This window comes from Oncorhynchus gorbuscha, linkage group LG14 (assembly GCF_021184085.1).
Source record: "Oncorhynchus gorbuscha isolate QuinsamMale2020 ecotype Even-year linkage group LG14, OgorEven_v1.0, whole genome shotgun sequence".
Taxonomy (NCBI): Eukaryota; Metazoa; Chordata; class Actinopteri; order Salmoniformes; family Salmonidae; genus Oncorhynchus; species Oncorhynchus gorbuscha.
Window position 1 is genome coordinate 6,987,754 of NC_060186.1, and position 26,999 is coordinate 7,014,752.

Here is a 26,999-nt window from a genome sequence, read left to right on the forward strand (position 1 = left end):
TCAACATCTTGGTCAATTGGAGAGGGTCAGGGTTCTAGTGGGATTGAGTTCTGTGAATCTATGTCTGTGTGTGTGTGTGTGTGTGTGTGTGTGTGTGTGTGTGTGTGTGTGTGTGTGTGTGTGTGTGTGTGTGTGTGTGTGTGTGTGTGTGTGTGTGTGTGTGTGTGTGTGTGTGTGTGTGTGTGTGTGTGTGTGTGTGTGTGTGTGTGTGTGTGTGTGTGTATTAGGCCTGCCCGGGGTGGGGGGGTGGAGGGTTTGGAAGACCTGGCTGAAGTCACACACAGCCTGATGAGAGGAGCTGTTGGCATGGTGAGAGGAGCTGTTGGCATGGTAACAGGAGCAGTAAGAGGAGATGAGATGTGGGTCTGTTTTCTCTGGAGACACGGTCTGTCTGTGTGTGTGTTTTATTTGATTTATAACTGCTAAACTGTACTTGCTGACTGTACACTGTACTGACTGATTGTAGCTGGTTTACTAACGCATTAGTTCTAGTAGCTATGTTGACTAGCTAGCTATGACGTTAGCTAATATGGTGACAACTATGTTGGCTGTGTGTAGCGGTTAGCGGTTATGGTATGAAGGTTTGGCCTGGAAAGGTTTTCATGCCTGGTTACAAACAGCTGATGTGTTTGGCACTGAAGTCCACAAGTGAAGCGAAAAGGTGAGAAGAGGAGAACGCGTAGATGCCAGAAGGAATTCTACAACAAGCACAGTGATCATGCTGTTTGTATGTGGCTGCTATGAAAGTGAACCGGGTGTGATCAGGCGTGTATTCACTCCGCCGACTCCGTTGGAAAAAACGTTTCTTAATCAGAAGCAAATGGAACGAAGAGGGGATAATAATACCAATAGAAACTATTGTTTGCAACGGTTCGACTAACGTCTACACCCTGGATCAGCCAGATGCAGGCAACGGTTGGACTAACGATTACACCCTGGATCAGCCAGACGCAGGCAACGGTTGGACTAACGACTACACCCTGGATCAGCCAGACGCAGGCAACGGTTGGACTAACGACTAACGACTACACCCTGGATCAGCCAGATGCAGGCAACGGTTGGACTAATGATTACACCCTGGATCAGCTAGACGCAGGCAACGGTTGGACTAACGACTACACCCTGGATCAGCCAGACGCAGGCAACGGTTGGACTAACGACTAACGACTACACCCTGGATCAGCCAGATGCAGGCAACGGTTGGACTAATGATTACACCCTGGATCAGCTAGACGCAGGCAACGGTTGGACTAACAACTACACCCTGGATCAGCCAGACGCAGGCAACGGTTGGACTAACGATGACACCCTGGATCAGCCAGACGCAGGCAACGGTTGGACTAACGACTAACGACTACACCATGGATCAGCCAGATGCAGGCAACGGTTGGACTAACGATTACACCCTGGATCAGCCAGACGCAGGCAACGGTTGGACTAACGACTACACCCTGGATCAGCCAGACGCAGGCAACAGTTGGACTAACGACGACACCCTGGATCAGCCAGATGAAGGCAACGGTTGGACTAACGACGACACCCTGGATCAGCCAGATGAAGGCAATGGTTGGACTAATGACTAACGACTACACCCTGGATCAGCCAGACGCAGGCAACGGTTGGACTAACGACTACACCCTGGATCAGCCAGACGCAGGCAACGGTTGGACTAACGACTACACCCTGGATCAGCCAGACGCAGGCAACGGTTGGACTAACGACTAACGACTATACCCTGGATCAGCCAGATGCAGGCAACGGTTGGACTAATGATTACACCCTGGATCAGCTAGACGCAGGCAACGGTTGGACTAACAACTACACCCTGGATCAGCCAGACGCAGGCAACGGTTGGACTAACAACTAACGACTACACCCTGGATCAGCCAGATGCAGACAACGGTTGGACTAACGACTAACGACTACACCATGGATCAGCCAGATGCAGGCAACGGTTGGACTAACGACTAACGACTACACCCTGGATCAGCCAGACGCAGGCAACGGTTGGACTAATGACTACACCCTGGATCAGCCAGACGCAGGCAACGGTTGGACTAACGACTACACCCTGGATCAGCCAGATGCAGGCAACGGTTGGACTAACGACTAACGACTACACCATGGATCAGCCAGATGCAGGCAACGGTTGGACTAACGACTACACCCTGGATCAGCCAGACGCAGGCAACGGTTGGACTAACGACTACACCCTGGATCAGCCAGACGCAGGCAACGGTTGGACTAACGACTACACCCTGGATCAGCCAGGCGCAGGCAACGGTTGGACTAACGACTACACCCTGGATCAGCCAGACGCAGGCAAGTGTGTGCAAGGCGCTATTGAATGTGTCACTGTCTGTCACCGTGATTACTCAAACATTTTCTCTCGACCTGAGCCCCTCCACCTATAAACCCACCTCATGATGGGTACAATGGAAACTCTGAGTATCATGTAGTAGCTTAAAACCTATCAGTGTTACATTGAGCTGGGCGAATGGAATATGAACGACAGTCATCCAACATGCTGAAAGATAAACAAGGCCGTGCTCATCTTAAATGTCACCGACCACCATTGACCTGCGCGTGTGTCAAGTGGTTTCACAAGTATAGATCATGTGTCACCTCTCCTGTGAGCAGAATTTGGAGCAGGACAGTATCTGGTCAGTCTCCTCCCACTAGCTGTTTTAGACTCTTTTAGACCAAAAGGAAGAGACGCATTTAGCATTTACTCAGACCTCTTCATTAGTGTTTCATTCCCATGCTTCCTCTCCTTCTAAATATGTCTCTACTCCAGCCCCCTCACTTACTCCTTCCTTCCTCTCTCTCTCTCTCCCTCTCTTTCTCTCTCTCTCTCTCTCCATCTCTTGGGAGAGAGAGGGAGCGAGAGAGAGAGACAGAGAGAGAGAGAGAGAAGGAGAGAGACGGTGAGAGATGGAGGGAGGCAGAGAGAGGGAGAGTTAAAGAGGGGGGGATATTGCACTTTGTCCCTCAGTCTCATGAGAAAGAGAAAGGGAAGGAGGGAAGGAAAGTTATAGGGAGAGGTACAGGGAAGGAAGAAAGGATACAGGAAGAGGGACAGGGAAGGGGGGAAGGATACAGGGAGAGGAACAGGGAAGGAAGGAAGGATATAGGGAGAAGAACAGGGAAGGAAGGAAGGATATAGGGAGAGGAACAGGGAAAGAGGGGAAAGGATACAGGGAGAAGGGAAGGAAGGAAGGATACAGGGAGAGGCACAGGGAAGGAAGGAAGGAAGGAAGGATATAGGGAGAGGAACAGGGAAAGAGGGAAGGAAGGAAGGATACAGGGAGAGGGACAGGGAAGGAAGGAAGATGATACAGGGAGAGGAACAGGGAAAGGGGAAGGAAGGAAGGAAGGAAAGATACAGGGAGAGGGACAGGGAAGGAAGGAAGATGATACAGGGAGAGGAACAGGGAAAGGGGAAGGAAGGAAGGAAAGATACAGGGAGAGGAACAGGGAAGGAAGGAAGATGATACAGGGAGAGGAACAGGGAAAGGGGAAGGAAGGAAGGAAAGATACAGGGAGAGGGACAGGGAAGGAAGGAAGATGATACAGGGAGAGGAACAGGGAAGGAAGGAAGATGATACAGGGAGAGGAACAGGGAAGGAAGATGATACAGGGAGAGGAACAGGGAAAGGGAAAGAAGGAAGGAAGGAAAGAGAAGGAAAAGCGGAAAGTTAATTTGGGATTCTGGTTGCTCTGTGACTCATCCTTGAGATCCTCCCAATCCCTCCCTTTCTTCTTCCACCCTCCCCTCCCCTCCCATCCTCCTTCTTCTCTCCCCGCACATCCCTCTTCTCTCCCTCCACCTCTCCTACCTCCATTCCCCCCTCCTCCTCCCCTACTCCCCCCCCCTCCTCTCCTCCCACCTCCTCCTCTTCCCCTCCTACCTCTATTCCACCTCTCCCCCTCCTCCATTCTCCCTCCCCTCCACCTGCATGCTAGGCACGATGATAGGGACACACACACACACAGACACACACACACATATGCATGCTCACGTACGCACAAACACACACCAACACACACACACGAACGGATGAACGTAGGCATACACACATGCACACATGCACGCACACACACACACACACACACACACACACACACACACACACACACACACACACACACACACACACACACACACACACACACACACACACACACACACACACACACACACACACACACACACACAGTCATTATTAACTTACACACACACACACACACACACACACACACACACACACACACACACACACACACACACACACACACACACACACACACACACACACACACACACACACACACACACACACACACACACACACACACACACACACACACACACACACACACACACACACACACACACACACACACACACACACACACACACACACACACACACACACACACACACACACACACACACACACACACACACACACGTAGATCAGAGTCTGTCCAGTTACCCTTGGCTTAACCGCTGGCTGACAGACAACATCACAGAACCTCACACACACATAATGTTAACCAATCAATGCCTCTCAGAACCTCACACACACATAATGTTAACCAATCAATGCCTCTCATTAAAATAGCTCAACCTACAGTACAGATCATATGTTAACATGAACACGTTGATGACAATTGTTTTGATGAGTCTAGAACGGCCATTAGATCTTCTTAGAGATAGGGGGCAGTATTCGGAAGTTTGGATGACTGACGTGCCCAAAGTAGACTACCTGTTACTCAGGCCCAGAAGCTAGGATATGCATATAATTGGTAGTATTGGATAGAAAACACTGAAGTTTCTAAAACGGTTAAAATAATGTCTGTGAGTCAAATGGCGCAGCGTCATGCGGGTTAGGGAGGGTTTGGCTGGCAGGGATATCCTTGTCTCATCGCGCACTAGCAACTCCTGTGGCGGGCCGGGCACAGTGCATACTGACATGGTCGCCAGGTGTACGGTGTTTCCTCCGACACATTAGTGCGGCTGACTTCCGGGTTGGATGGGCATTGTGTCAAGAAGCAGTGCGGCTTGGTTGTGTTTTGGAGGATGCATGGCTCTTGACCTTCGCCTCTCCCGTGTCCGTAAGGGAGTTGCAGCGATGAGACAAGACTGTAACTACTACCAATTGGATACCACGAAATTGAGGACAAAAAAAGGGTGAAAATAAATAAATAAATAATGTCTGTGAGTATAACAGAACTGATATGGCAGGTGAAAACCCGAGGAGAATCCATTCCATTTTTTTTTGAGGTGACCACCCATTGGAATGCTTGTCTATGGGAAAATCAAAGGAAATCCTCCCATATTGCAGTTCCTATGGCTTCCACTAGATGTCAACAGTCTTTAGAAAGGGTTTCAGGCTTGTTTTTTGAAAAATAAGCTAGAATTTGTAGTTTTTCAAGTTGGCTCTCATTTTGACTGTAGTCTTTTTGCGCGTGTGGATGAGGGAGCGCACTCCGTTATTTATCTCCGGGTAATGAACACACTATTCTCCATTTTAAATGTTAGCGTTTATTTACATGTTAGGGTACCTGAGGATTGATTAGAAACGTTGTTTGACTTGTTTGGATGAAGTTTATTGGTAAGTTTTGGGATTCCTTTGTCTGCATTTTGAATGAGGGGAACAGGTGGATTACTGAATCAAGCGCAACAACTAAACGTACTTTTTTGGGATATAAAGAAGGACTGTATCGAACAATGCAACTATTTGTTGTGTAGCTGGGACCCTTGGGATTGCAAACAGAGGAAGATCTTCAAAGGTAAGTGATATATTTTATCGCTATTTCTGACTTTTGGGACGCCTCTGCCGGTTTGGAAAATGTTTTTTATGTTTTTTATGCTGGGCACTGTCCTCAGATAATCGCATGGTTTGCTTTCACCGTAAAGCCTTTTTGAAATCTGACAAAGCAGCTGGATTAACAAGAAGTTCAGCTTTTAAATTATGTATGACACTTGTATTTTCATGTATGTTTAATATTAAAATTTTTGTATTTTGAATTCTCACCGGATGTTGTCGAGGTGGGGCGCTAGCGGCATGTCTAGCCCAAAAGGTTTTAAATAGTGTATCATAACATCCCTGTTAGAAGATTCTTTTATATTTTATATAATATAGCCAAGCAACTCCAAAGCAAAAAAAATGAGCACATACAGTACATTTTAGTATGTGATCCCTGATTCACAACTCAACCATATCTAGCCAACTCAACCGTATCTAGCCAACTCAACCGTATCTAGCCAACTCAACCATATCTAGCCAACTCCACGTATCAGGCCAACTCAACGTATCTAGCCAACTCAACGTATCTAGCCAACTCCACCGTATCTAGCCAACTCCACGTATCAGGCCAACTCAACGTATCTAGCCAACTCCACCGTATCTAGCCAACTCAACCATATCTAGCCAACTCAACCGTATCAGGCCAACTCAATCATATCTAGCCAACTCCACGTATCAGGCCAACTCAACGTATCTGGCCAACTCCACCGTATCTAGCCAACTCCACCATATCTAGCCAACTCCACCGTATCTAGCCAACTCCACCATATCTAGACAACTCAACGTATCTAGCCAACTCAACCATATCTAGCCAACTCAATCATATCTAGCCAACTCCACCGTATCTAGCCAACTCCACCATATCTAGACAACTCAACCGTATCAGGCCAACTCAACCGTATCAGGCCAACTCAACCGTATCTAGCCAACTCCACCGTATCAGGCCAACTCAACCGTATCTAGCCAACTCAACCGTATCAGGCCAACTCAACCGTATCAGGCCAACTCAACCGTATCAGGCCAACTCAACCATATCTAGCCAACTCCACCATATCTAGCCAACTCAACCGTAACTAGCCAACTCAACCGTATCTAGCCAACTCAACCGTAACTAGCCAACTCAACCGTATCTAGCCAACTCAACCGTATCAGGCCAACTCAACCATATCTAGCCAACTCCACCGTATCTAGCCAACTCAACCGTATCAGGCCAACTCAACCATATCTAGCCAACTCCACCATATCTAGCCAACTCAAGCGTAATTAGCCAACTCAACCGTATCTAGCCAACTCAACCGTAACTAGCCAACTCAACCGTAACTAGCCAACTCAACCGTATCTAGCCAACTCAACCGTATCTAGCCAACTCAACCGTAACTAGCCAACTCCACCATATCTAGCCAACTCCACCATATCTAGCCAACTCCACCATATCTAGCCAACTCAACCGTATCTAGCCAACTCCACCATATCTAGCCAACTCAACCGTATCTAGCCAACTCCACCATATCTAGCCAACTCCACCATAACTAGCCAACTCCACCATAACTAGCCAACTCCACCATATCTAGCCAACTCCACCATAACTAGCCAACTCCACCATAACTAGCCAACTCCACCATAACTAGCCAACTCTCGGTGTGTGGGTAAAGTATACAGGTATTCTGATGCAAACCTGTGATGATACAGCATGTAACAGGGTAACTCTATCACTTTCTGAGAAGGTCAAACTCACATTTCCTTGTTGCCAGGTCCAATGCATGTTGTCATTTAGTAACAAACCGCCACCTTTCAAGCCAACTCCAAACTGTTCATATCTGGCCATGCTGTTCATGCTGTTCATGCTGTTCAACTGTTCACGCTGTTCATGCTGTTCAGCTGTTCATGCTGTTCACCTGTTCACTGTTCAACTGTTCACGCTGTTCATGCTGTTCATGCTGTTCACGCTGTTCATGCTGTTCATGCTGTTCACTCTGTTCATGCTGTTCATGCTGTTCATGCTGTTCACTCTGTTCATGCTGTTAGTGCTGTTCATGCTGTTCATGCTGTTAGTGCTGTTCATGCTGTTCATGCTGTTCATGCTGTTCATGCTGTTCATGCTGTTCATGCTGTTCATGCTGTTCACGCTGTTCACTCTGTTCATGCTGTTCATGCTGTTCATGCTGTTCACGCTGTTCACGCTGTTCACTCTGTTCATGCTGTTCATGCTGTTCATGCTGTTCATGCTGTTCATGCTGTTCACGCTGTTCATGCTGTTCACTCTGTTCACGCTGTTCACTCTGTTCATGCTGTTCACTCTGTTCATGCTGTTCATGCTGTTCATGCTGTTCATGCTGTTCATGCTGTTCACGCTGTTCATGCTGTTCACGCTGTTCACTCTGTTCATGCTGTTAGTGCTGTTCATGCTGTTCATGCTGTTAGTGCTGTTCATGCTGTTCATGCTGTTCATGCTGTTCATGCTGTTCATGCTGTTCATGCTGTTCATGCTGTTCACGCTGTTCACTCTGTTCATGCTGTTCATGCTGTTCATGCTGTTCACGCTGTTCACGCTGTTCACTCTGTTCATGCTGTTCATGCTGTTCATGCTGTTCATGCTGTTCATGCTGTTCACGCTGTTCATGCTGTTCACGCTGTTCACTCTGTTCACGCTGTTCACTCTGTTCATGCTGTTCACTCTGTTCATGCTGTTCATGCTGTTCATGCTGTTCATGCTGTTCATGCTGTTCACGCTGTTCATGCTGTTCACGCTGTTCATGCTGTTCATGCTGTTCATGCTGTTCACGCTGTTCATGCTGTTCACGCTGTTCACTCTGTTCATGCTGTTCATGCTGTTCATGCTGTTCATGCTGTTCATGCTGTTCATGCTGTTCATGCTGTTAAGTGGAGGCCCAACTGAGTTCCTAAAATATATCAATTCCATTTATTACTTATAACCAATAAAAATGTATCCTATTGGTTTAGCAGTGGTGTAGAGTAGTCAATCAAACCAGTTCACACCACCACTATATATAATAAACCAGTTCACACCACCACTATATATAATAAACCAGTTCACACCATCACTATATATAATAAACCAGTTCACACCACTATATATAATAAACCAGTTCACACCACCACTATATATAATAAACCAGTTCACACCATCACTATATATGATAAACCAGTTCACACCACTATATATAATAAACCAGTTCACACCACCACTATATATAATAAACCAGTTCACACCACCACTATATATAATAAACCAGTTCACACCACCACTATATATAATAAACCAGTTCACACCACCACTATATATAATAAACCAGTTCACACCACCACTATATATAATAAACCAGTTCACACCACTATATATATTAAACCAGTTCACACCACCACTATATATAATGAACCAGTTCACACCACTATATATATTAAACCAGTTCACACCACTATATATAATAAACCAGTTCACACCACCACTATATATAATAAACCAGTTCACACCACCACTATATATAATAAACCAGTTCACACCACCACTATATATAATAAACCAGTTCACACCACCACTATATATAATAAACCAGTTCACACCACCACTATATATAATAAACCAGTTCACACCACCACTATATATAATAAACCAGTTCACACCACCACTATATATAATAAACCAGTTCACACCACCACTATATATAATAAACCAGTTCACACCACTATATATATTAAACCAGTTCACACCACTATATATAATAAACCAGTTCACACCACCACTATATATAATAAACCAGTTCACACCACCACTATATATAATAAACCAGTTCACACCACCACTATATATAATAAACCAGTTCACACCACCACTATATATAATAAACCAGTTCACACCACCACTATATATAATAAACCAGTTCACACCACTATATATATTAAACCAGTTCACACCACCACTATATATAATAAACCAGTTCACACCACTATATATATTAAACCAGTTCACACCACCACTATATATAATAAACCAGTTCACACCACTATATATAATAAACCAGTTCACACCACTATATATAATAAACCAGTTCACACCACTATATATAATAAACCAGTTCACACCACCACTATATATAATAAACCAGTTCACACCACCACTATATATAATAAACCAGTTCACACCATCACTATATATATTAAACCAGTTCACACCACTATATATAATAAACCAGTTCACACCACTGTATATAATAAACCAGTTCACACCACTATATATAATAAACCAGTTCACACCACCACTATATATAATAAACCAGTTCACACCACTATATATAATAAACCAGTTCATACCACTATATATAATAAACCAGTTCATACCACTATATATATTAAACCAGTTCACACCATCACTATATATAATAAACCAGTTCACACCACTATATATAATAAACCAGTTCATACCACTATATATAATAAACCAGTTCACACCACTATATATAATAAACCAGTTCACACCATCACTATATATAATAAACCAGTTCACACCATCACTATATATATTAAACCAGTTCACACCACTATATATAATAAACCAGTTCATACCACTATATATAATAAACCAGTTCACACCACTATATATAATAAACCAGTTCACACCATCACTATATATAATAAACCAGTTCACACCATCACTATATATATTAAACCAGTTCACACCACTATATATAATAAACCAGTTCATACCACTATATATAATAAACCAGTTCATACCACTATATATAATAAACCAGTTCACACCATCACTATATATATTAAACCAGTTCACACCATCACTATATAAATTAAACCAGTTCACACCACTATATATAATAAACCAGTTCATACCACTATATATAATAAACCAGTTCACACCATCACTATATATAATAAACCAGTTCACACCATCACTATATATATTAAACCAGTTCACACCACTATATATAATAAACCAGTTCACACCATCACTATATATAATAAACCAGTTCACACCACTATATATAATAAACCAGTTTATACCACTATATATATTAAACCAGTTCACACCATCACTATATATAATAAACCAGTTCACACCATCATTATATATATTAAACCAGTTCACACCACTATATATAATAAACCAGTTCATACCACTATATATAATAAACCAGTTCACACCATCACTATATATAATAAACCAGTTCACACCATCACTATATATATTAAACCAGTTCACACCACTATATATAATAAACCAGTTCACACCACTATATATAATAAACCAGTTCACACCACCACTATATATAATAAACCAGTTCACACCATCACTATATATAATAAACCAGTTCACACCACTATATATAATAAACCAGTTCACACCACTATATATAATAAACCAGTTCACACCACCACTATATATAATAAACCAGTTCACACCACCACTATATATAATAAACCAGTTCACACCACTATATATAATAAACCAGTTCACACCACTATATATAATAAACCAGTTCTCACCACCACTATATATAATAAACCAGTTCACACCACCACTATATATAATAAACCAGTTCACACCACTATATATAATAAACCAGTTCATACCACTATATATAATAAACCAGTTCACACCATCACTATATATAATAAACCAGTTCACAACATCACTATATATATTAAACCAGTTCACACCACTATATATAATAAACCAGTTCACACCATCACTATATATAATAAACCAGTTCACACCATCACTATATATAATAAACCAGTTCACACCACCACTATATATAATAAACCAGTTCACACCACCACTATATATAATAAACCAGTTCACACCACTATATATAATAAACCAGTTCACACCACTATATATAATAAACCAGTTCACACCACCACTATATATAATAAACCAGTTCACACCACCACTATATATAATAAACCAGTTCACACCATCACTATATATAATAAACCAGTTCACACCACTATATATAATAAACCAGTTCACACCACTATATATAATAAACCAGTTCACACCACCACTATATATAATAAACCAGTTCACACCACCACTATATATAATAAACCAGTTCACACCACTATATATAATAAACCAGTTCACACCACCACTATATATAATAAACCAGTTCACACCACCACTATATATAATAAACCAGTTCACACCACCACTATATATAATAAACCAGTTCACACCACTATATATATTAAACCAGTTCACACCACCACTATATATAATAAACCAGTTCACACCATCACTATATATAATAAACCAGTTCACACCACCACTATATATAATAAACCAGTTCACACCATCACTATATATAATAACCAGTTCACACCATCACTATATATAATAACCAGTTCACACCATCACTATATATAATAACCAGTTCACACCATCACTATATATAATAAACCAGTTCCCACCACCACTATATATAATAAACCAGTTCCCACCACCACTATATATAATAAACCAGTTCACACCACCACTATATATAATAAACCAGTTCACACCACTATATATAATAAACCAGTTCACACCACTATATATAATAAACCAGTTCACACCACTATATATAATAAACCAGTTCACACCATCACTATATATAATAACCAGTTCACACCATCACTATATATAATAAACCAGTTCACACCACTATATATAATAACCAGTTCACACCATCACTATATATAATAAACCAGTTCACACCACTATATATAATAAACCAGTTCACACCACTATATATAATAAACCAGTTCACACCACCACTATATATAATAAACCAGTTCACACCACTATATATAATAAACCAGTTCACACCACTATATATAATAAACCAGTTCATACCACTATATATAATAAACCAGTTCACACCATCACTATATATAATAAACCAGTTCACACCATCACTATATATATTAAACCAGTTCACACCACTATATATAATAAACCAGTTCACACCATCACTATATATATTAAACCAGTTCACACCACTATATATAATAAACCAGTTCATACCACTATATATAATAAACCAGTTCACACCACTATATATAATAAACCAGTTCACACCATCACTATATATATTAAACCAGTTCACACCACTATATATAATAAACCAGTTCACACCACCACTATATATAATAAACCAGTTCACACCACTATATATAATAAACCAGTTCACACCACTATATATAATAAACCAGTTCACACCACCACTATATATAATAAACCAGTTTACACCACTATATATAATAAACCAGTTCACACCACTGTATATAATAAACCAGTTCACACCACTATATATAATAAACCAGTTCACACCACCACTATATATAATAAACCAGTTCACACCACTATATATAATAAACCAGTTCCCACCACTGTATATAATAAACCAGTTCATACCACTATATATAATAAACCAGTTCACACCACTATATATAATAAACCAGTTCACACCACTATATATAATAAACCAGTTCACACCATCACTATATATATTAAACCAGTTCACACCACTATATATAATAAACCAGTTCACACCACTATATATAATAAACCAGTTCACACCATCACTATATATATTAAACCAGTTCACACCACTATATATAATAAACCAGTTCACAACACCACTATATATAATAAACCAGTTCATACCACTATATATAATAAACCAGTTCACACCATCACTATATATAATAAACCAGTTCACACCATCACTATATATATTAAACCAGTTCATACCACTATATATAATAAACCAGTTCACACCATCACTATATATAATAAACCAGTTCACACCATCACTATATATAATAAACCAGTTCACACCACCACTATATATAATAAACCAGTTCACACCACCACTATATATAATGAACCAGTTCACACCACTATATATAATAAACCAGTTCACACCACTATATATAATAAACCAGTTCACACCACCACTATATATAATAAACCAGTTCACACCACCACTATATATAATAAACCAGTTCACACCACTATATATAATAAACCAGTTCACACCACTATATATAATAAACCAGTTCACACCACCACTATATATAATAAACCAGTTCACACCACCACTATATATAATAAACCAGTTCACACCACTATATATAATAAACCAGTTCACACCACTATATATATAATAAACCAGTTCACACCATCACTATATATAATAAACCAGTTCACACCACTATATATAATAAACCAGTTCATACCACTATATATATTAAACCAGTTCACACCATCACTATATATAATAAACCAGTTCACACCACTATATATAATAAACCAGTTCACACCATCACTATATATAATAAACCAGTTCACACCACTATATATAATAAACCAGTTCATACCACTATATATATTAAACCAGTTCACACCATCACTATATATAATAAACCAGTTCACACCACTATATATAATAAACCAGTTCACACCATCACTATATATATTAAACCAGTTCACACCACTATATATAATAAACCAGTTCACGCCACTATATATAATAAACCAGTTCACACCACCACTATATATAATAAACCAGTTCACACCACTATATATAATAAACCAGTTCACACCACCACTATATATAATAAACCAGTTCACACCACTATATATATTAAACCAGTTCACACCACTATATATAATAAACCAGTTCACACCATCACTATATATAATAACCAGTTCACACCATCACTATATATAATAAACCAGTTCACACCACTATATATAATAAACCAGTTCACACCATCACTATATATAATAACCAGTTCACACCACCACTATATATAATAAACCAGTTCACACCACCACTATATATAATAAACCAGTTCACACCACTATATATAATAAACCAGTTCACACCACTATATATAATAAACCAGTTCACACCACTATATATAATAAACCAGTTCACACCATCACTATATATAATAACCAGTTCACACCATCACTATATATAATAAACCAGTTCACACCACTATATATAATAACCAGTTCACACCATCACTATATATAATAAACCAGTTCACACCACCACTATATATAATAAACCAGTTCATACCACTATATATAATAAACCAGTTCACACCACTATATATAATAAACCAGTTCACACCACTATATATAATAAACCAGTTCATACCACTATATATAATAAACCAGTTCACACCATCACTATATATAATAAACCAGTTCACACCATCACTATATATAATAAACCAGTTCATACCACTATATATAATAAACCAGTTCACACCACTATATATAATAAACCAGTTCACACCACTATATATAATAAACCAGTTCATACCACTATATATAATAAACCAGTTCACACCACTATATATAATAAACCAGTTCATACCATCACTATATATATTAAACCAGTTCACACCATCACTATATATAATAAACCAGTTCATACCACTATATATAATAAACCAGTTCACACCATCACTATATATAATAAACCAGTTCACACCACCACTATATATAATAAACCAGTTCATACCACTATATATAATAAACCAGTTCACACCACTATATATAATAAACCAGTTCACACCACTATATATAATAAACCAGTTCATACCACTATATATAATAAACCAGTTCACACCACTATATATAATAAACCAGTTCACACCACCACTATATATAATAAACCAGTTCACACCACTATATATAATAAACCAGTTCATACCACTATATATAATAAACCAGTTCACACCATCACTATATATAATAAACCAGTTCACACCATCACTATATATAATAAACCAGTTCATACCACTATATATAATAAACCAGTTCACACCACTATATATAATAAACCAGTTCACACCACTATATATAATAAACCAGTTCATACCACTATATATAATAAACCAGTTCACACCACTATATATAATAAACCAGTTCATACCATCACTATATATATTAAACCAGTTCACACCATCACTATATATAATAAACCAGTTCATACCACTATATATAATAAACCAGTTCACACCATCACTATATATAATAAACCAGTTCACACCACCACTATATATAATAAACCAGTTCATACCACTATATATAATAAACCAGTTCACACCACTATATATAATAAACCAGTTCACACCACTATATATAATAAACCAGTTCATACCACTATATATAATAAACCAGTTCACACCACTATATATAATAAACCAGTTCACACCACCACTATATATAATAAACCAGTTCACACCACTATATATAATAAACCAGTTCACACCACTATATATAATAAACCAGTTCACACCACCACTATATATAATAAACCAGTTCACACCACTATATATAATAAACCAGTTCACACCACTATATATAATAAACCAGTTCATACCACTATATATAATAAACCAGTTCACACCATCACTATATATAATAAACCAGTTCACACCATCACTATATATATTAAACCAGTTCACACCACTATATATAATAAACCAGTTCACACCACTATATATAATAAACCAGTTCACACCACTATATATAATAAACCAGTTCACACCACCACTATATATAATAAACCAGTTCACACCACTATATATAATAACCCAGTTCACACCACTATATATAATAAACCAGTTCACACCACCACTATATATAATAAACCAGTTCACACCACCACTATATATAATAAACCAGTTCACACCACTATATATAATAAACCAGTTCACACCACTATATATAATAAACCAGTTCACACCATCACTATATATAATAACCAGTTCACACCATCACTATATATAATAAACCAGTTCACACCACTATATATAATAAACCAGTTCACACCATCACTATATATAATAACCAGTTCACACCACCACTATATATAATAAACCAGTTCACACCACCACTATATATAATAAACCAGTTCACACCACTATATATAATAAACCAGTTCACACCACTATATATAATAAACCAGTTCACACCACTATATATAATAAACCAGTTCACACCATCACTATATATAATAACCAGTTCACACCATCACTATATATAATAAACCAGTTCACACCACTATATATAATAACCAGTTCACACCATCACTATATATAATAAACCAGTTCACACCACCACTATATATAATAAACCAGTTCATACCACTATATATAATAAACCAGTTCACACCACTATATATAATAAACCAGTTCACACCACTATATATAATAAACCAGTTCATACCACTATATATAATAAACCAGTTCACACCATCACTATATATAATAAACCAGTTCACACCATCACTATATATAATAAACCAGTTCATACCACTATATATAATAAACCAGTTCACACCACTATATATAATAAACCAGTTCACACCACTATATATAATAAACCAGTTCATACCACTATATATAATAAACCAGTTCACACCACTATATATAATAAACCAGTTCATACCATCACTATATATATTAAACCAGTTCACACCATCACTATATATAATAAACCAGTTCATACCACTATATATAATAAACCAGTTCACACCATCACTATATATAATAAACCAGTTCACACCACCACTATATATAATAAACCAGTTCATACCACTATATATAATAAACCAGTTCACACCATCACTATATATAATAAACCAGTTCACACCACTATATATAATAAACCAGTTCATACCACTATATATAATAAACCAGTTCACACCACTATATATAATAAACCAGTTCACACCACCACTATATATAATAAACCAGTTCACACCATCACTATATATAATAAACCAGTTCACACCATCACTATATATATTAAACCAGTTCACACCACTATATATAATAAACCAGTTCACACCATCACTATATATATTAAACCAGTTCACACCACTATATATAATAAACCAGTTCATACCACTATATATAATAAACCAGTTCACACCACTATATATAATAAACCAGTTCACACCATCACTATATATATTAAACCAGTTCACACCACTATATATAATAAACCAGTTCACACCATCACTATATATATTAAACCAGTTCACACCACTATATATAATAAACCAGTTCATACCACTATATATAATAAACCAGTTCACACCACTATATATAATAAACCAGTTCACACCACTATATATAATAAACCAGTTCATACCACTATATATAATAAACCAGTTCACACCACTATATATAATAAACCAGTTCACACCACCACTATATATAATAAACCAGTTCACACCACTATATATAATAAACCAGTTCACACCACTATATATAATAAACCAGTTCACACCACCACTATATATAATAAACCAGTTCACACCACTATATATAATAAACCAGTTCACACCACTATATATAATAAACCAGTTCATACCACTATATATAATAAACCAGTTCACACCATCACTATATATAATAAACCAGTTCACACCATCACTATATATATTAAACCAGTTCACACCACTATATATAATAAACCAGTTCACACCACTATATATAATAAACCAGTTCACACCACTATATATAATAAACCAGTTCACACCACCACTATATATAATAAACCAGTTCACACCACTATATATAATAAACCAGTTCACACCACTATATATAATAAACCAGTTCACACCACCACTATATATAATAAACCAGTTCACACCACCACTATATATAATAAACCAGTTCACACCACTATATATAATAAACCAGTTCACACCACTATATATAATAAACCAGTTCACACCATCACTATATATAATAACCAGTTCACACCATCACTATATATAATAAACCAGTTCACACCACTATATATAATAAACCAGTTCACACCATCACTATATATAATAACCAGTTCACACCACCACTATATATAATAAACCAGTTCACACCACCACTATATATAATAAACCAGTTCACACCACTATATATAATAAACCAGTTCACACCACTATATATAATAAACCAGTTCACACCACTATATATAATAAACCAGTTCACACCATCACTATATATAATAACCAGTTCACACCATCACTATATATAATAAACCAGTTCACACCACTATATATAATAACCAGTTCACACCATCACTATATATAATAAACCAGTTCACACCACCACTATATATAATAAACCAGTTCATACCACTATATATAATAAACCAGTTCACACCACTATATATAATAAACCAGTTCACACCACTATATATAATAAACCAGTTCATACCACTATATATAATAAACCAGTTCACACCATCACTATATATAATAAACCAGTTCACACCATCACTATATATAATAAACCAGTTCATACCACTATATATAATAAACCAGTTCACACCACTATATATAATAAACCAGTTCACACCACTATATATAATAAACCAGTTCATACCACTATATATAATAAACCAGTTCACACCACTATATATAATAAACCAGTTCATACCATCACTATATATATTAAACCAGTTCACACCATCACTATATATAATAAACCAGTTCATACCACTATATATAATAAACCAGTTCACACCATCACTATATATAATAAACCAGTTCACACCACCACTATATATAATAAACCAGTTCATACCACTATATATAATAAACCAGTTCACACCACTATATATAATAAACCAGTTCACACCACTATATATAATAAACCAGTTCATACCACTATATATAATAAACCAGTTCACACCACTATATATAATAAACCAGTTCACACCACCACTATATATAATAAACCAGTTCACACCATCACTATATATAATAAACCAGTTCACACCATCACTATATATATTAAACCAGTTCACACCACTATATATAATAAACCAGTTCACACCATCACTATATATATTAAACCAGTTCACACCACTATATATAATAAACCAGTTCATACCACTATATATAATAAACCAGTTCACACCACTATATATAATAAACCAGTTCACACCATCACTATATATATTAAACCAGTTCACACCACTATATATAATAAACCAGTTCACACCATCACTATATATATTAAACCAGTTCACACCACTATATATAATAAACCAGTTCATACCACTATATATAATAAACCAGTTCACACCACTATATATAATAAACCAGTTCACACCATCACTATATATATTAAACCAGTTCACACCACTATATATAATAAACCAGTTCATACCACTATATATAATAAACCAGTTCACACCATCACTATATATAATAAACCAGTTCACACCATCACTATATATATTAAACCAGTTCACACCACTATATATAATAAACCAGTTCACACCATCACTATATATAATAAACCAGTTCACACCACTATATATAATAAACCAGTTTATACCACTATATATATTAAACCAGTTCACACCATCACTATATATAATAAACCAGTTCACACCATCACTATATATATTAAACCAGTTCACACCACTATATATAATAAACCAGTTCATACCACTATATATAATAAACCAGTTCACACCATCACTATATATAATAAACCAGTTCACACCATCACTATATATATTAAACCAGTTCACACCACTATATATAATAAACCAGTTCATACCACTATATATAATAAACCAGTTCACACCATCACTATATATAATAAACCAGTTCACACCATCACTATATATATTAAACCAGTTCACACCACTATATATAATAAACCAGTTCACACCATCACTATATATAATAAACCAGTTCACACCACCACTATATATAATAAACCAGTTCACACCACCACTATATATAATAAACCAGTTCACACCACCACTATATATAATAAACCAGTTCACACCACTATATATAATAAACCAGTTCACACCATCACTATATATATTAAACCAGTTCACACCACTATATATAATAAACCAGTTCACACCATCACTATATATAATAAACCAGTTCACACCACCACTATATATAATAAACCAGTTCACACCACTATATATAATAAACCAGTTCACACCACTATATATAATAAACCAGTTCACACCACCACTATATATAATAAACCAGTTCACACCACCACTATATATAATAAACCAGTTCACACCACCACTATATATAATAAACCAGTTCACACCACCACTATATATAATAAACCAGTTCACACCACTATATATAATAAACCAGTTCACACCACCACTATATATAATAAACCAGTTCACACCATCACTATATATAATAAACCAGTTCACACCACTATATATAATAAACCAGTTCACACCACCACTATATATAATAAACCAGTTCACACCACCACTATATATAATAAACCAGTTCACACCACTATATATAATAAACCAGTTCACACCACCACTATATATAATAAACCAGTTCACACCACCACTATATATAATAAACCAGTTCACACCATCACTATATATAATAAACCAGTTCACACCATCACTATATATAATAAACCAGTTCACACCACTATATATAATAAACCAGTTCACACCATCACTATATATAATAAACCAGTTCACACCACTATATATAATAAACCAGTTCACACCATCACTATATATAATAAACCAGTTCACACCACTATATATAATAAACCAGTTCACACCACCACTATATATAATAAACCAGTTCACACCACTATATATAATAAACCAGTTCACACCACTATATATAATAAACCAGTTCACACCATCACTATATATAATAAACCAGTTCACACCATCACTATATATAATAAACCAGTTCACACCACCACTATATATAATAAACCAGTTCACACCACTATATATAATAAACCAGTTCACACCACTATATATAATAAACCAGTTCACACCATCACTATATATATTAAACCAGTTCACACCACTATATATAATAAACCAGTTCACACCACTATATATAATAAACCAGTTCACACCACTATATATAATAAACCAGTTCACACCACCACTATATATAATAAACCAGTTCACACCACTATATATAATAAACCAGTTCACACCATCACTATATATAATAAACCAGTTCACACCACCACTATATATAATAAACCAGTTCACACCATCACTATATATAATAAACCAGTTCACACCACCACTATATATAATAAACCAGTTCACACCATCACTATATATAATAAACCAGTTCACACCATCACTATATATAATAAACCAGTTCACACCACTATATATAATAAACCAGTTCACACCATCACTATATATAATAAACCAGTTCACACCACTATATATAATAAACCAGTTCATACCACTATATATATTAAACCAGTTCACACCATCACTATATATAATAAACCAGTTCACACCACTATATATAATAAACCAGTTCACACCACTATATATAATAAACCAGTTCATACCACTATATATATTAAACCAGTTCACACCATCACTATATATAATAAACCAGTTCACACCACCATTATATATAATAAACCAGTTCACACCACTATATATAATAAACCAGTTCACACCACTATATATAATAAACCAGTTCATACCACTATATATAATAAACCAGTTCACACCATCACTATATATAATAAACCAGTTCACACCACCACTATATATAATAAACCAGTTCACACCACTATATATAATAAACCAGTTCATACCACTATATATAATAAACCAGTTCACACCACCACTATATATAATAAACCAGTTCACACCACTATATATAATAAACCAGTTCACACCACTATATATAATAAACCAGTTCATACCACTATATATAATAAACCAGTTCACACCATCACTATATATAATAAACCAGTTCACACCACTATATATAATAAACCAGTTCACACCACTATATATAATAAACCAGTTCACACCACTATATATATTAAACCAGTTCACACCACTATATATAATAAACCAGTTCACACCACCACTATATATAATAAACCAGTTCACACCACTATATATAATAAACCAGTTCACACCATCACTATATATAATAAACCAGTTCACACCACCACTATATATAATAAACCAGTTCACACCATCACTATATATAATAAACCAGTTCACACCACCACTATATATAATAAACCAGTTCACACCATCACTATATATAATAAACCAGTTCACACCATCACTATATATAATAAACCAGTTCACACCACTATATATAATAAACCAGTTCACACCACTATATATAATAAACCAGTTCACACCACTATATATAATAAACCAGTTCATACCACTATATATATTAAACCAGTTCACACCATCACTATATATAATAAACCAGTTCACACCACTATATATAATAAACCAGTTCACACCACTATATATAATAAACCAGTTCATACCACTATATATATTAAACCAGTTCACACCATCACTATATATAATAAACCAGTTCACACCACTATATATAATAAACCAGTTCACACCACTATATATAATAAACCAGTTCACACCACTATATATAATAAACCAGTTCACACCACCACTATATATAATAAACCAGTTCACACCACTATATATAATAAACCAGTTCATACCACTATATATAATAAACCAGTTCACACCATCACTATATATAATAAACCAGTTCACACCACTATATATAATAAACCAGTTCACACCACTATATATAATAAACCAGTTCATACCACTATATATATTAAACCAGTTCACACCATCACTATATATAATAAACCAGTTCACACCACTATATATAATAAACCAGTTCACACCATCACTATATATAATAAACCAGTTCACACCACTATATATAATAAACCAGTTCACACCACTATATATAATAAACCAGTTCACACCATCACTATATATAATAAACCAGTTCACACCACTATATATAATAAACCAGTTCACACCACTATATATAATAAACCAGTTCACACCATCACTATATATATTAAACCAGTTCACACCACTATATATAATAAACCAGTTCACACCACTATATATATTAAACCAGTTCACACCACTATATATAATAAACCAGTTCACACCACTATATATAATAAACCAGTTCACACCACTATATATAATAAACCAGTTCACACCACTATATATAATAAACCAGTTCATACCACTATATATAATAAACCAGTTCACACCATCACTATATATAATAAACCAGTTCACACCACCACTATATATAATAAACCAGTTCACACCACTATATATAATAAACCAGTTCATACCACTATATATAATAAACCAGTTCACACCACCACTATATATAATAAACCAGTTCACACCACTATATATAATAAACCAGTTCACACCACTATATATAATAAACCAGTTCATACCACTATATATAATAAACCAGTTCACACCATCACTATATATAATAAACCAGTTCACACCACTATATATATTAAACCAGTTCACACCACTATATATAATAAACCAGTTCACACCATCACTATATATAATAAACCAGTTCACACCACTATATATAATAAACCAGTTCATACCACTATATATAATAAACCAGTTCACACCATCACTATATATAATAAACCAGTTCACACCATCACTATATATAATAAACCAGTTCACACCACTATATATAATAAACCAGTTCATACCACCACTATATATAATAAACCAGTTCACAGCACTATATATATTAAACCAGTTCACAGCACTATATATAGTAGAGGATACTTCCACTCCACGATGCTGATGCAGGCTCTGCGGATGGGGTTCTTGAGGGTGAGGCAGAGCAGGGCTCTGGGAGGTCTGGTTGGGGCCGTGTTGATGGGTTTCTTGGGCTTGTTGGTGTAGTGCTGCCTCTTCCTCTGTGTGGAGCTGGCTGTGGAGATGGGCGCGCCCGCGTTCCCCATTTGCTTGGCCTGCCGCGCCGCCTCGATGGCCGCCTGCCAGGTGAGGGCCGCCCGGGGCCGCTGGGGATGTGCTCTGCTGCTAGCCCCACCACCGCCCTCCGACCACGGCCTCCAGGGGCCCGCGCCCACCTCCACTTCCACCCACGCCACCTCCTCCATCTGCAACGCTGGTATCGTTCAGAATGGGCGCCGCCTCCGGCAGCGGTGGGGGGGAGTAGTCGGAGCCTGGAAGGAGGAGAGAAGGGGGAGAGGGGTGAGCAGGGGGACTTGAGATGTGGGATACAGTGGCAGAACGGGGCCATTGGGAACATTTGGTACATCTACGTAATCTTGATCTATTTAGTGGAGTTAGTTTAGGAACAGGTGTCAGACCAGTCCGACTCCGTTGCCAATTTAATCCTGACTAAATGTAACAACACAACTATCATAGAGTATATCTTTTATTTTAACAGACAGTCAGGCAGACAGAGAGACATTCAGTGCAGAAATGGGTTGGACTGGAGAGAGAGAGGGTGAGAGAGAGAGAGTGAGAGAGAGAGAGAGAGAGAGAGAGAGAGAGAGAGAGAGAGAGAGAGAGAGAGAGCGAGAGAGAGAGAGAGAGAGAGAGAGAGAGAGAGAGAGAGAGAGAGAGAGAGAGAGAGAGAGAGTGTGTGTGTGACAGAGATACAGAGAGATTTACCCCATGTTCTCCATGTGTCAGCTAGATTACTACCAGAAACAAAGTACTGTACATGTCATACTCCAATAATAGTGTAAAACATCTCTACTCATCATGTATTGACACTGTTCTAAGACCATCCATGCCTAATCTCTCTGCTCAGTACTCCATGTCTAAACCCAGCCTAACGCTGATCTGGGGACAGAGTTAAAAGAAGGATAAAGCAGAGCCGTAGTGGTGGAGATAACTGAAAAACAATAGCAAGATTTACCATCCAGTTTTCGACAGAACGTTCACGTCAATATTCTAGAATCCTCATAAATAGAATCCTCATAAATAGAATCCTCACATTTTCCATCCAATTGAGTCGTTGTGATAACAGTCTGTGTGTGATGACGTAGTGGTTCGATTAAATGGGTTTCCATCGGATTTTCACCTTTTGTCACTAACATTTAGTGTGGGTTTATTACATTTAACCTTTATTTAACTAGGCAGGGCCGGATGTGATTCTGGCCTGGATTCAAACCAGGGACTGTAGTGACGCCTCTTGAACTGAGATGCAGTGCCTTAGCCTGCCGCGCCATTAGGGAGTCCAGGGTATATCCTACATGATGAGATTATAGGGAGTCCAGGGTATATCCTACGTGATGAGATTATAGGGAGTCCAGGGTATATCCTACATGATGAGATTATAGGGAGTCCAGGGTATATCCTACATCATGAGATTATAGGGAGTCCAGGGTATATAGATTATAGGGAGTCCAGGGTATATCCTACATGATGAGATTATAGGGAGTCCAGGGTATATCCTACATGATGAGATTATAGGGAGACCAGGGTATATCCTACATCATGAGATTATAGGGAGTCCAGGGTATATCCTACATCATGAGATTATAGGGAGTCCAGGGTATATCCTACATGATGAGATTATAGGGAGACCAGGGTATATAGATTATAGGGAGTCCAGGGTATATCCTACATGATGAGATTATAGGGAGTCCAGGGTATATCCTACATGATGAGATTATAGGGAGTCCAGGGTATATCCTACATGATGAGATTATAGGGAGTCCAGGGTATATCCTACATGATGAGATTATAGGGAGACCAGGGTATATCCTACATGATGGGATTATAGGGAGTCCAGGGTATATCCTACATGATGAGATTATAGGGAGTCCAGGGTATATCCTACGTGATGAGATTATAGGGAGACCAGGGTATATCCTACATGATGAGATTATAGGGAGACCAGGGTATATCCTACATGATGAGATTATAGGGAGTCCAGGGTATATCCTACATGATGAGATTATAGGGAGTCCAGGGTATATCCTACATCATGAGATTATAGGGAGTCCAGGGTATATAGATTATAGGGAGTCCAGGGTATATCCTACATGATGAGATTATAGGGAGTCCAGGGTATATCCTACATGATGAGATTATAGGGAGTCCAGGGTATATCCTACATGATGAGATTATAGGGAGTCCAGGGTATATCCTACATGATGAGATTATAGGGAGACCAGGGTATATCCTACATCATGAGATTATAGGGAGACCAGGGTATATCCTACATCATGAGATTATAGGGAGAACAGGGTATATCCTACATGATGAGATTATAGGGA

General features: G+C 37.4%; 1 protein-coding gene across 1 annotated transcript in view; it reads right to left on the bottom strand.

The window, feature by feature from the left end:
- Positions 1-25,006, bottom strand: part of LOC123995860 (voltage-dependent L-type calcium channel subunit alpha-1C-like) — a 657,732-nt gene extending 632,726 nt beyond the window's left edge. The window contains 2 exon segments of the mRNA XM_046299539.1: positions 24,526-24,761; positions 24,764-25,006. Coding sequence (XP_046155495.1) covers positions 24,526-24,761; positions 24,764-25,006 — 479 coding nt within the window.
- Between the last annotated feature and the right edge of the window lie 1,993 nt (positions 25,007-26,999).